The sequence below is a fragment of the Silene latifolia genome, chromosome 10, assembly GCF_048544455.1.
Source record: "Silene latifolia isolate original U9 population chromosome 10, ASM4854445v1, whole genome shotgun sequence".
Classification (NCBI taxonomy): domain Eukaryota; kingdom Viridiplantae; phylum Streptophyta; class Magnoliopsida; order Caryophyllales; family Caryophyllaceae; genus Silene; species Silene latifolia.
Window position 1 is genome coordinate 134,851,236 of NC_133535.1, and position 14,708 is coordinate 134,865,943.

Sequence of the window (14,708 nt, forward strand, 5' to 3'; positions counted from 1 at the left end):
GGAGGAGCAATTTCCCCGTCTGGTTTTCCTTAACATAGAAAGAATCGTGTGAGAAAATTACGAATGCATTATTATCACGACATAGTTGAGAGATTGACACAATATTTCTAGAAATTTTGGGTACATGAAGAACATTAGTAAACGTAAGATTGTTTTTAGAGAAAGAACCTGTGTTAGCGATAGCAAGAGCGGAGCCATCACCAATAATCAAATCATCAAAGCCGTTATAGGGAGAATGGAATGCAAGGGTGTCGAGGTCTTGGGTGAGATGGTGTGACGCGCCACTGTCAAAGAGAAAGGCTTGAGAGGGTGGCGGGTTGCCATATTGAGCAGCGTGAGCTTGTGGTGGTCCCTGCTGATTGCGAAAGGGTGGTGCAGGGAAGACAATGGTCGGGAACAATTTGCGAAAAAGAGGGCAGTCAGAGATAACATGACCGGTCTCCCGACACCACTGACACCTGCCCTTGAAGGGACGCGGACCAGCAGCATTGGTAGGAGAGTTTTGAGGCGGGTTTTGGTTGAAGGCAGGTTGGGAGTTGTTGGTGCGTGAGTAGCCACGCTGGTGATACTGTTGTCGATAAGCGGCGTTGGCCGAGGGTGCAAAGACAGTGGTGGTGGAGTTGGTTTCGTGTTGAAGGAGCAACTCATGTTGGAGGAGCTTCTCATGAAGTGCCTCAAATGAGATAGGGTTATCTCGAGCACGTACTGTAGTAATGACGGGTTTATAGGTTTCATAATCAAGGCCGCGAAGGACCTTGGCTATGATATCTTCCGGGTCGAGGGTTTTGCCCATTAGAGCAAGTTGATCAATACAAACCTTAAGAGAGTTCATATAGTCAGAGATTGATTGGTTTGCGGTTTTTGAGATGGACTCAAAGCGTTCTTTGAGTTGCATGATATGCGCCCGAGACGGGTTGGCGTAGGTGTTAGCGAGGATATCCCACGCTTCTTTTGCGGTTTTAGCCCGTACGATAAGTGGTTGTAGGGCAGCGGTTAAGGTACCCATAAGGGCACCTAAGATTAGGCCGTCTTGTTTGAGCCATGTCAAATAAGCCGGATTGGTTTGTTCAGTTTTATTCTCGTTAGAGATTGTTTGCGGTGGAGTTGGTTCGGATCCATCGAGGAAACCGAGGAGGCTAAGGCCGAAGAAGATGTTGGTAAGTTGAAAGCGCCATGCCGAGTAGTTAAGCGCGTTCAACTTGACGCAATGATTGAGATTCAAGGACGTAAGCGGTTTGGTGTTGTCATGTGGGTTTGGGACGTTGGAATCGGTGATGATGATGGTGTTCGTCATTGGCGGAAGGGTGGAGGCAGTGCGTTTGAAGATAGGTCGTTTAGGTTTTAGAAGGTTGGATCGATGGCCTTTTGATACCATGTAAGATTATTATGAGAAGAATACTTTGATACATTAAACTGTTATGAGGTTACAAGTATTTATAGGTGCAAGGGATAGCTAAAGATGGTAATCACAATAATACACTTTCCTAAAGCTAGAATATATACAATTAAATAAGCTAATGTGATATGTACAGAATATTTAGTTATTCTGTTTTGATATGGTTAATATAATCTGCTCAAAACATAGCATACTTTATATTTTTTCTTTCTAACATTGTACCATTTAAGTCGGTTTCTCCTAACCACAAGAGATTTACAAAGCACTTTCAAATTTGATCCTCTGCCAACAGCCACGGGAGTACTATTTGGATCTGGAAACCCGAACAACTTAACCCACGACTCTTTAATTCCATAATCTTTCATAACCCACACATCATAACCATTACAATCCGTATTACTCTGGGTCAACACCGATAAAAACCCATCCAAAACATGTAATGCAGTCACGTCCTTTCGTTCTTCCCAACAATCCTCAAACAATAAATGTGCGAAATGCAAAGTACCGGAATTATCGGCAAAGTTATTATCTTTATAATCAGGCAAGGGAACGTCCTTTGTCCAATTTTCAATACAAAGGTCGAAGCAAACAATTCGATGCTTATTCTGTAATTCACACGAAATGAGCCAATGACATAAATGATTATGACAAACAGAAGCCGCCTGACGACCAACTGGTACGTCATCTAGCTCATCATCAAGGTTACGCCATAACTTATCCTTCAAATTGACAACATTAATGCCATTCCAGTCCTGAAGTATGACAATTTTATAGTCATCATTAATAGCATCATACCCGAACCCGTAACTACAACGGTCAGCCGGCCCACCATCATAAGGGATGACAGTATAGAACCCGGTAGACGGGTTCATCAAAATAAAATTGGCGTTATAAGGACCACAACGAATTAAGAGCAAGCCATTGCAACTACCGATTATGGACCAATCCCGCAGGTTGGGTACGGGAAGGGGTGCAAGTGGGTTTTCCGGCGAATCGAGATCGAATGAGTGGAGCCCACTTTCTACTGCGGTGATGAGGAGGCGACTAGTGGCGGAGGAGAGAGAGTGACGGAGGTGGCGGCGGATGAAACTTGGGGAAGAAATTAAGGTTTGGAATTGTTTGGAGACGCATTTGAATCGAAGGAGAGATTTGGCGGGTAATTTAGGGAGGATTTCTTCGAGGATTATTTCTAAAGGAAGCATCGCCATTGTTGGAAAATTTGAGATTTGGTTAATGATTTCTGATTTCTGAATAGATGAATTGAATTGAACTAGTCGTAAACCATTGCACTGTATGCTTAGTCGTAATTTGAACTAGTCTTAAATTGAATTGAACTAGTCTTATGTTGAACTAGTTTTAATTTATACGGAGTATCAAAGAACATAAAACATCAAAGAACAACATTACAGCTACTCCTTCGGCAAGCAGATTCATTAGCAGCAGTTTAGCATTTACATTACTCCGACTCATCAACTACGGGTGTTATTGTACTTGTGTCCTACAATAGTGTTATCGTCATGTCTCATTTAGTACACAACTAAATGAGATGTAGAATTAACACACATATTAACGAACGCATAAAGGCACCAACAAAATAAGATAAAAACTTTTATTTGATGATACTCATATAACACAATACAGTTGCAACCATTAAAACATAAATCTACCAGTAGCATTATTCATAAACTCGAAACTAGTCCAATATACGAACATGAGATTATCAATGCTCACATTTGTAGCTCTATTTGACTTTCACCGTTTTCGCTTTCCACCCTGCATGTTGCCACCAATTCGTTTTCCACCAGGAACACGAACAAGGCTTCCATTAATAACACGGGCATCATACAAACGCTTAACACCATGATCATGGATTTCTGCATTTTTATACTCTTTATCTCTAACATTGTACCATTTAAGTCGGTTTCTTCCAGGCGAACCAGTTTTACAAAGAACTTCCGAACTTGATCCTCCGCCAAAAGCGAGAGGAGTACAACGTGTATCCGAAAACCTGAACAACTTAACCCAAGACTCTTTAATTCCATACTCTTTCATAACCCACACATCGTAACCATCCGGACCCGTATTACTCTGGGTCAACACTGATAAAAAGCCGTCCAAAACATGTAATGCAGTCACGTCATTTCGTTCATCCCGACAATCCTCAAACAACATGTCAGCAAAATGCAGTTCAGTACTCGAATTATCATCATTATAATTAGGCAAAGGAATGTCTTGTGTCCAATTTTCGATCAAAAGATCAAAACAAACAATCCGATGCTTCTTCTGTAATTGACACCAAAACAGCCAATGACATAAATGGTTATCATAAACAGCAGCGTCCCGACGACAACCTGGTACGCTCTCGATATAATCTACGCGAGAACTATCGAAATGACGCCATAATTTATCCCTCAAATTCAAAACGGCAATGTGATGTACATCAATTGCGGCAATCTTATAATCATCATTAACAGCATCATACCCGAACCCAAAACGATTATAATAAACCGGCCCATCAATCCTAGGGATGGCTGAATAGAATCCGGTAGACGGGTTTATCAACAAAAAATCGACGCCATCACTAAGTAATAGCAAGCCATTGCAAAAACCAATTATGCAATCTTCCGGGTCGGGTCTGAAAAAGTCGGGTAAGGGAAGGGGTATTGGCGGGTTACCTGGCGAGTCGAGATCGGAGGTGTAGAGCCCACTATTTCTGGAGGTGATGAGAAGGCGATTAGTTGCGGAGGAGAGAGAGTGACGGAGGTGGTGGAGGATGAAATTTGGGGAAGAAATTAGGGTTTCGAATTCTTTGGAGATGGATTTGAATCGAAGGAGAGATTTGACAGGTAATTTAGGGAGAATTTCGTCGAGAATGATTTCTGATGGAAGCATCGCCATTGTTGAATGATTTGAGGTTTTGTTATTGATTTAAACGCAATGAATTGATGCCAAAGGGGGGTAAATACGATACCCTGATTGTATTATTGGAACCCTAATAAACTAAATCGGTTCGCACGGGTAATAAATGGTTTGGTTAAGGATTTGCAATGGCTGAACCCATCGATCAAATTAACCTTATACCCTAAGGAGTATAGACACTTGACCATCCGTCCCGTATCCAATACCGTGTCTGACATAACACTCGTCGGACACAGGCGAACACGTCTAAATGTGTCGGATATCTATAAAGGAGGAATGAGATATCGAAAGCCAAAAGAGATTGATTAGAAGACGGATTGAGTGGAAAATGAGAATAAGTTGTAATCAAAGTCAAATTTTACCTTCAATTATTAAATTTAATATTAAATATATTTAAAAAACTAAAATTGTACGTTAATTATAAATAAAAAAATGATTTTATAAATAGGAATTGGGTAAAGTACAAAGCTATATACTCCGTAGGTCACCCAAAGAGAAAAATCAAGATCAAGCAAAAAGCAAAGTTAGTTGTTCGAATCTTGATTTTTGGACGACCTTGTAATTAGAGCATAGGGAGAAATAAGACTTGCGGAGTAATGGGTGTAACGCTGTAACCTGGTCGAGTAGACATCAACTGTAAATGTACAAAACGCATCGCCATATATCCAAACAATTCTGTAGTCGTCAACCCCCAAAACATACCCAAATCCCCAACTGACCATACACTCTTTGGTAGCAAAGCTGGAGATCTCTGGCTCACAGTATTTATGAAATTCGCGGGTTATTGGATTCCATAAAATGAACAAACCGACCAGTAGACGATCCTAAACAAAGCAACCCATTACAAGAGCCCACCTAAACCACATTCTCATCACCTACATCAAATCAATTTCATCATTTTCATAAGACATAATCTGGAATTTGTTGTCGGATCGAATGAGCAAAGGTTGTGTGGTTGAAGGGTTGGAAATTTTAAAGTGGTCAAAAGCAAAACGTGAAGAAGAGAGAGTAGAATACCAGAGTTTGGAAACGGACTTGAATCGAACAATGGATTTGATAGGCAATCTTGTTAGTCTCTTTTGTTAAGAATAGAGAGAATTGATTTTGAATGTCTTGATTATATTCATTCAATAGGGTACATTATATATAGGGTCTATAAATACAAGAAGAAGGAAAACTACAATATAATTACCTAAACTAAAGGAAAGAGATCAAGGAAATATAGAAAGATCTACGAAGTAGCGAGTCAGAAAAGTATATACGAGAAAGATATGGAAAATATTAATGACTAACACGCCCCCGCAAGATGGACGTCCCTGTGGACAGGCCAATCTTGGAGCATAGAGTAGAAAAGCGCGGACGAGGCAAAGGTTTGGTAAGAAGATCAGCCAACTGATCATGACTAGCAATATGCTGAACCCGTAGTTTTTGAGCTAAAATGCGTTCACGAACAAAATGAAAAGCAATAGCGACATGCTTCATACGAGAATGAAAGACCGGATTTGTCGAGTAGTGCGTAGCACTTAAGTTATCACAATAAAGAACGGGAGTAGTAGTCGTAGAGATACCAATGTCCTTGAGGAGAGCATGAACCCACTCAAATTCAGCGGTCGTATCAGCAATAGCACGAAATTCAGCCTCAGTGGTAGAGCGTGCCAAGGTGCGTTGCTTTCGAGAGGACTAAGAGATTGGATTGCGTCCTAGATAAATGATGTAACCGGAAGTGGAAATGTAATCGTTTTTGTCACCAGCATAGTCCGCATCACAGTAACAATGGAGAGTGAGAGGAGAGTTATGGAAAAGTTGAAGTCCAACATACAAAGAACCATGAAGATAACGCAGCAGGCGCTTGACAGCCAGCCAATGTAAGTCAGTAGGAGCAGACATAAACTGAGCCAATCGATTTACCGTAAAGGAAATGTCAGGGCGGGTTAAAGCAAGATACTGAAGGCTGCCCACAATAACGCGATAATCAGACGGATTAGAGATTGGCGAGCCAGAGGAGCTTAGCAGCGGTGGATGAGAAGCAATAGGGGTTGGCAGCGGTTTGGATTCGTGCATCTTGAACCATTCAAGCAAGTCCAATATATATTTGGACTGAGTAAGAAGGAGACCTGCGGAGTTGGGCGTAACTTCAACACCTAGAAAATATGAGAGAGGACCCAAGTCCTTGAGAGAGAAGTGTGCTGCAAGAGTGTCGATAAAGGAGGACAGACGGCTCGTAGATGGCCCTGTAACTATAATATCATCAACGTAAACCAACAGAAAAATAGGCGAAGGGGAAGTGGAGCAAATAAACAGGGGGGGATCTGCTGGAGAAACCCGAAAACCGTAAGAGATTAAAGATGACTTTAGTTCGGTATACCAAGCGCGAGGCGCTTGTTTGAAACCATAGATCGCTTTGGAGAGCAGGCAGTGATAAGACGGAGTCGAGGCATCAACAAAACCAGGTGGTTGGGACATGTATACTGTATCAGTTAGAGAACCTTGGAGAAAAGCATTATTTACGTCTAATTGACGTAATGACCATTTATTGCAGACAGCAAGAGACAGAAGAAGACGAACCGTAGACGGTTTGACAACCGAACTAAATGTTTCCGAGTAATCAAGGCCCGGTCGTTGATTGAATCCTTTAGCAACGAGCCAAGCTTTATACTTGTGTATTGTGTTATCGGGATTGTATTTAATCCTAAACACCCATTTATAACCAATTAAGTTTCGGCCTGCTTCTGGAGGAACAAGAGACCATGTTTTATTTTTAGTGAGAGCAGTGTATTCATCTAGCATAGCAGCGTGCCAGTGGGGAATGGAAAGGGTCTGTTTTGCCGAGGTAGGGAGATAGTGAGGATCTGAAACAGTGGCAAGTTTAGCATATTTGGGATTCGATTTTCGTATATTGTTGCTGAGGCGAGTGGTGACGGTTCGAGGTGATGGAGGAGGAGGTGGGGGTGGAGGAGGTGGTAAAGGTGATGGAGTATGGGATGAGGTAGTGGCAGGGGTTGATGGAGTAGCAGAATTAGGGGAGGGATTGGACATAGGTGAGGTAGGTGATGTAGGAGGTTCAGCGGTAATAGGAGTGGTGGTAGTGGTGGACGAGGATGGAGAGGCAGTAGATGGTGTATTGGGTAAGGAAGAGGAGAGGATGGGCAAGGTGATGTGACACCAACGATCAGGTGAGTAATCAAACGAAGGGGTTTGCTGCGTGAGTGTGGGAAAAGGGAAGGTGTCCTCGACAAATTTAACATGTCTTGAAGTATAGACACGATTAGTGAGAGGCTCAAGACAGTGGTACGCACTTTGTGAGGCAGAGTACCCCATAAAGATGCAAGGTTTTGAGCGAGAGTCAAGCTTATGGGAGGTATATGGTCGAAGCCATGGATAGCATAAGCATCCAAAACTTCGGAGTTTGTCGTAATTTGGTGATTTACCAAATAGTTTAAGGTAAGGGGAGGAGTTGGATAGGGTCCTTGTAGGGAGACGATTTATTAAGTATACTGCTGTGGTAAAAGCATGTGACCAGTATTCAATTGGTAAGCTTGCGTGGGAGAGAAGTGAAAGGCCCGTTTCGACGATGTGACGGTGACGACGCTCAGCGTACCCGTTGTGTTCGGGAGTGTGAGGAGGAGATGTGAGGTGCGAGACTCCAGCTAATGACAATGAAGGTGAAAGTTTTATGTATTCACCACCATTGTCAGAGAATAGTTGTTTGATAGGACGATCAAAAAAATTTTCGACAAGAGCTTTAAAACGATGAAAGACAGGAGATGTGTCGGATTTATTTTTGATTGGGTAAAGCCATACGTATTTAGTAAAGTGATCGACAAAGATAACGTAGTATTTATAATTGTCGTAAGAAAAAACAGGGGATGTCCAAACGTCAGAGAAAATTAATTCAAGAGGTGCAGTAGACAATAACGATGAATCGGAAAAAGCTAGTTTATGACTTTTATTGATGTCACAGGCATTACAGTTTGAGAAAGTAGAGAGCGGAATATTTAAACTAAAATTATTGCGTAAATAAGTTAAGATGGGCTTAGACGGATGTCCTAATTTATGATGCCATGTGACGGAATTTCCTACGATGCCAAGGTTGACTTGAGGTGCGGGTGGGTACCATAGATAAACGCCATCTTCAAGTTGTCCTTGAAGCAGCACCTGGTTCGTTGGAATAGCCTTAAAAAGAAAAGAGGAAGAGGAAAATTCAATTAGCGCATTGTTATCTCGACAGAATTGAGATACATACAGAATTTTTCGAGAGATTTGAGGGACATGTAAAACATTTGAAAAATTTAAGGAAAAGGAAGAAGATTGAATTTGGAAAGAACCTATATTGGATATGGGCAGAGAGGTACTATCAGCAATTATCGCATCGTCCGAGCCATCGTATGGTGAGTGCAGGGAGAGATTAGCAAGGTCATTGGTGAGATGATGGCTTGCACCACTGTCAACAATCCATGGACGAGAGGATGTTGGAACAGTAGCTGCAGCCGTGTGAGCATGTGGTGTTGTAGAGGTGCGGGTAGCAGTCCTAGGAGGAGGGGGAAGGTCAGGTATTTGGATGTTCGGAAAGTCACGTTTGAATTTTCGACAAACAGTGAGATAGTGTCCTATATGTTTGCAGTATTGACATCTTCCTTTGAAGGGGGTTTGGTTGTCAGTTGAAGGCAGGTTGGTAGGAGTGGGAAGGAGGGGTGGTTGAGTTGATTGGTTGGTTGAGCGAGCGTAGGAGCGATTATAGGATGGGCGATGTTGGGCAGCAAGGGCGGTGGCTGGGAAGGAGGGAGACGATGTGGGAGTAGAGTGTTTGAGGGTGAGTTCATGATTGATTAATTTTTCATGAAGGGAGTCAAAAGAGATGACTGTGTCACGGTTTCGGACGGCTTCGATAACAGGCCTGTAAGTGTCATCCAGGCCACGAAGCACTTTGGCAATGATGTCCTCGACATCCATGGGCTTACCTAAGGCTGCAAGCTTATCAGTGTAGGTCTTAATTTGGGTCATGTAGTCGGAAACAGAGAGGTTTCCTTTCGAGATGGAGTCAAGGGTATCTTTTACTTGGAGAATATGGCCCCTAGAGGGATTAGCATAGGTGTTTGCGAGAGTAAGCCAGGCATCACGAGAGGTGGTGATGTTGGTGAGAAGGGACGCTATGTTGTTGGGTAGTGTGCCAGTTAGGGCTCCGAGTAGTAAACGGTCTTGGCGTTGCCAAGTGTAGTGGGCAGGATTTGGTTTGGATGCTTTGGTGGTGTCATCAGTGAGAGTTTCAGAGGGAGCGGGGTAGGTACCGTCTACGAATTTGAGTAAATCGTAGCCAAAAAGGATGTTGGAGATTTGGGTTTTCCAGGTGAAGTAGGTGAGAGGGTGAGTTCTTTGCATTGAGAGAGATTAACATCGATGAAGGGTGATTTGGGTTCGAGAGGGTTGGGGATGATGTTGTTATGGGGAGCCATGGGTGGGAATTGGGGAACGTTTGCAGGCAATGGCCGAAAAAAAAATGATTGTATTTGAGTGATGGATCTTACAAGCTCGATACCATGTTAAGAATAGAGAGAATTGATTTTGAATGTCTTGATTATATTCATTCAATAGGGTACATTATATATAGGGTCTATAAATACAAGAAGAAGGACTACAATATAATTACCTAAACTAAAGGAAAGAGATCAAGGAAATATAGCCTAAATAATTACATGAAAGATCTACGAAGTAGCGAGCAAGAAAAGTATATACGAGAAAGATATAGAAAATATTAATGACTAACATCTTTGTCGTACCACATCTTTTTCATCGTTGCCTCGACTTTACATCTCTGTTTTTCCTTTGTACTACAATTGAACTTTCTTCACTTTTTGTGTTGGTTAATTGTTGAACGTAAATCATTCCTTTGAAGTTTTCCTCATTCTATTACTCTTATTTTATAAAAACTTGATCATAAGTCTTATGATAATTTAATAATAATAACAGAACTTCAATTAGCCAGTTGGTTAAGTATTAGCCAAATCCTAATCTCCGGCCGCCTGCCATTGCCCTTACCTTTATATCAAATGTCTGGTTCTCAAAACAAGATTTCACAAGTTGAAGTCAAACGGTCCTTCTACAGACTTGAATTTAAGTTGAACATACAAAGAAAAGACCAAGCAAACAAATGGGTTAACAATACATAATAACATAATCCGAAAAACAAATAGTTTCGTAAAATTAAAATTGCATCGCCTATCAGAAGACAGATACTCGATACTGAACAGTTAAAAGCATACTCCGAATTCACCAATAGTTTCGTAAAATCAAAGGATGAAAGATACTCGATAAATTATCAACTAAACATGTTCCGGCAGTAAAGAATCTAACTATAATGCTAGTCCGTCCTCCCTAATTATGACATACCATGTCAGCCTTACACAGTTGGGAAGGAGTAGGAGAAGGCGAAACTAAGCTGGGAAAATATCTTGCAATATTAATCGACTCTTCAAAGTTCAGAAGCAATGTGTATTGTGTAGATTCTGTACCCGAACCAACCAACGCCAGTATATTACTTTGTTGTATCGATCCATCAGCTTGTAACTCATCATCAGACTCGCTAAAACACCCTGTCACAAAAAAATTGCCAGTCCTCGTGTACCCAATCATTTCTGATGATAAATGTAAGCATAAGTCCTCTGGAAGACTAATAGAATTCATTACCATAGGAGGTTTCAGTATGTCCATCGACTTGTCATTAGCGAACTTACACAAACACTCTCCTAAACCTCCTAACATGTAGATTTGTGAGCTTGGATATTGAAACATGGCAAATTTTTCGGTTCCCAAATCGAAGCTAACAATTACATTACCAACTTGAAGACAACAACCAGCCCAATACAATTTATCATTTATAAGAACTCCTTGTCCAACTGCATAAAGGACATAAATGTCGATATCAAAATCGATTTTCCTCCACCTTTGTTCCTTAAGAGAGAAGACATGTACTGCAATGATACCTGTTTCATCTCCCCAAAGCATGCACAAAATTCTAATATATTTAAAGTCATCAATAGAGGATGCATACCCAAATCCATTAAAAATACAAGGGCAGAATGGTATTTCAAAACGTTCTAAATACCCATCTGATTCATACTTATGTACTTTACGGGTAGCCGGGTTCCATAAAATAAAGTATTCACAAGAAATTGAAGTTAAACAAATCAACCCATTGCAACAACCTGTCAGATAAAGATTATTTTCATTCTCGACTCCAAACTCGACATCTAATTTAACCAAATTATCTTCAAAATTAACAGAAATTTGAGTATCATCATAAGAGAAAAGGTAACAATTTTTTCCACATTTGATAAACAAGGTGTTAACAGCAGCAGAAGGATGAGAAAAGGGAGATTTGACAAGGTGGGCATTGGCGAAATTGGAAGAAGAAAGAGTAGAGTACCATTGTTTTGAAACTGCCTTAAAGCGAAGAATGGATTTTACGGGTAATCTTGTAAGTATTTCTTGAATAATAAGATCATTAGGGAGGTGGCTTTGTTTCGTCATAGCATTTTTCGGCTGTTTGTCTTCCATTTTCTCAAATCTCAACTGATAGCATTTGTGTAGACTGCAAATGTGATGGTTTTATAGGTGTGTGTGTGTGGTGTGTGATAAACCGTGTACAGTCACTCATGTGAAGAAGTTCAATGGTTCATCACAATAAATAGGCACACTGCACACACAAATTCCAAATCCTAGAAAAGCAAAAACATCATTTAAATTGCATTGATCAGCGTACATAGGACTAGTCATAGGTCCATTGTATAGTTTAGAAAAAAAAAAAGTGCTGTTAAATAATCCCTCTGACAATCTGACACTATAAATTTGATACATTTTATTAAAATATTTCTCAAAAAAGAATAAAAACGTAAACAACTTGTTAAGTCAGAGCAGTGAAGTTAGATATTAGAATCTTTATCCTTGTGCATCTCGGGCGTATGTAGCATGAGCATTAACTGAAATGAAATAAGACTAGCAAAATAACCAACAATCTCCAATTTTTGGCCCTCGATCAAGGATCGTCAACAGCTTATGATTCATTCAAAGGCTGTGAAGTTATATTGAAAACCCCTAAACGTAGTGCATAATCAGCATAATATTGAAAACCCCTACACTGTTGCAGCTGCGAACCTGTCAAGTACCAAATATAATGTATACTCCGAATGAGAAAAATATGCATTTGATTTCTGAACATGATAAGATAAAAGATTACCAGTACATAAATTACAACATTACAACACATCAAGACTTGTTAAACGAAGGGGGAATACAAAACAGAGCATTTGAACATAATCCTTCTAGTAAATCTCAGATAGAAAATGGTGAAATCAAACTCGGAACATAACTCACTATAGAAAGACTATCAACTGTTCCAACGTCTCATGGATTTCTGCATTTTTATACTGTTTCTGTCTAACATTGTACCATTTAAGTCTGTTTCTTCCAGGCGAACCAGTTTTACAAAGAACTTTCGAACTTGATCCTCCGCCAAAAGCCAGAGGAGTACAACGTGTATCCGAAAACCCGAACAACTTAACCCATGACTCTTTAATTCCATACTCTTTCATAACCCATACATAGTAGTAACCATCAACATCCGGATTACTCTGGGTCAACACCGACAAAAACCCGTTCAAAACATGTAATGCAGTCATGTCTTCTCGTTTATTCCGACCCTCGTCAAACAACAAATCAGCAAAATGCTGTTCAGTACCCGAATTATCACCAGAGTTATCATCATTATCATTATAATTAGGCAAAGGAATACATGTGTAGTGTATTCACCAAAACCCGTTCAAAACATGTAATGCAGTCACGTCTTCTCGTTTATCATTATAATCACCAAAATCCCACAAAAAATACACACACAAAACCTCCCTACAAAACACTCTCCAAACAAATCTCTCCCAAGAGAAAATAAGAGAAAAGAAAATACATTTACATCACTACAAAAATCTCTCCTAAGAGAAAACTAGAGAAAAGAAAGGACTATTCTTCAATCCGACGTCAAGCATCCGTTGCAGTCAGTTAAAGAGAAGCAAGTCAAATTCATCCAAAGGAGAATCAAGTTTTCAAATCAAGACCCTCCTATTCATTCAATTGCGGAAATCGAATCAGTAGAATAACTAGTAGATTGTACCCTAAATTCTTTTGATTAATAAAATAATTATTTTGTTGCATCTATTTGTGTTTTATCTTTTATTGCAGATTTAACGCAAATTTGTTGTTACAGTCCCGTGTCCAATTTTCGATCAAATTGAATGAAGATAATGAATTAATTTCGTATTTTCGACTTGAATTACTCCGCTTTTGTGAAGATTTGATTGGATTATGCCATGAATTTGATATGTATGGTATATAAATGCGGGGTAACTCACGAAAAGTGGCAAAATCACCGGATCTTGCCTCTATATATATATGGATATATATATTTCATACGCAACCAGGACATCGCCGACTATAAATCAAGAGTAGAAAAGTATTTAAATCAATCGCATCTGGGTATTGTAACCAAAAGAAAAATCAATCGCATCTGGATATTCGATTCCAATTACAAATCGTCCTTTATTGCTAAGCAAGTAAATTTATGATTTTGTTAATTAATAATATATTGAATTGAACATAGGCATAACGATGCTGACTCATAGTATGGTTAGCGGGATGATGCAATATGAGAGGCAGGGATGGGTGTTAGGGTTGCCTTGGATAAGTTGGGCAGGTGAGTCTATACCTATTGGGATGGAGCAGGAAGCGGAGGCGGAGGCGGAAGAGGAGCGGCAGGAGATCGAGATAGGCCAAGTGATTGATGTCAAAGCCATGCTATCGAGCGAGGATCGGGATTATCTGGTCTCCCCCAAAAATGGAGCAATTGTTCCTATTTCTAGTCTTGAAGGAAAATACCTCCTCGTCTGCAGCTTTACTATTCCTTTTAGTGACTGTATTATCCAATCCCTTGAAGCCTTATACTTATACTCTGAACCATGGAATGCTCGTCTTCTTCAAATCATCCTCCTTTTAGACACTCATTTTGATTCTTATCCCTCTCATTTTTACTCTTTCTTTCATTCCTTATCTTTTAACTGCCTTACTATTCCCTTATCTGATTACAAATCCTGTCCCCGCATACGCAAATCTCTTCCCCCCCTTTATTCTTCTAATGTCTCTTGTCTCGCCCTCCATCCTACTGGTCGTGTTTTGCAGAACTCGTCTCGTTTCTTGTACGCCTACGGAGCTATATCTTTTCCGTTTTCTCAGGACAACTTTGACTTTATCCGCCATCGTGAGCTCAACCTCCGCTTTTGCCTCTCTAACCCGGCCGTCCTTCCTTCTGTAACTCTTGAGGAACTCCTCCATTGCAATTCTCTGCCACTACTTG

At 40.4% G+C, this 14,708-nt stretch overlaps 3 protein-coding genes across 3 annotated transcripts; all 3 read right to left on the bottom strand.

Annotated features, from left to right (window-relative positions):
* Positions 1-1,560: 1,560 nt before the first annotated feature.
* Positions 1,561-2,793, bottom strand: LOC141608285 (F-box protein CPR1-like). Its single transcript, XM_074427649.1, has one exon. The coding sequence runs from the start codon at positions 2,602-2,604 to the stop codon at positions 1,561-1,563; it is 1,044 nt and encodes a 347-aa protein (XP_074283750.1). The 5' UTR covers positions 2,605-2,793.
* Positions 2,794-3,148: 355 nt separating this feature from the next.
* Positions 3,149-4,294, bottom strand: LOC141608286 (F-box protein CPR1-like). The gene has a single exon (XM_074427650.1). The coding sequence runs from the start codon at positions 4,292-4,294 to the stop codon at positions 3,149-3,151; it is 1,146 nt and encodes a 381-aa protein (XP_074283751.1).
* Positions 4,295-10,684: 6,390 nt separating this feature from the next.
* On the bottom strand, positions 10,685-11,866 carry LOC141608288 (F-box/kelch-repeat protein At3g23880-like). Its single transcript, XM_074427651.1, has one exon. It carries the CDS (start codon positions 11,864-11,866, stop codon positions 10,685-10,687), a length of 1,182 nt encoding a protein of 393 aa, XP_074283752.1.
* Positions 11,867-14,708: the final 2,842 nt, after the last annotated feature.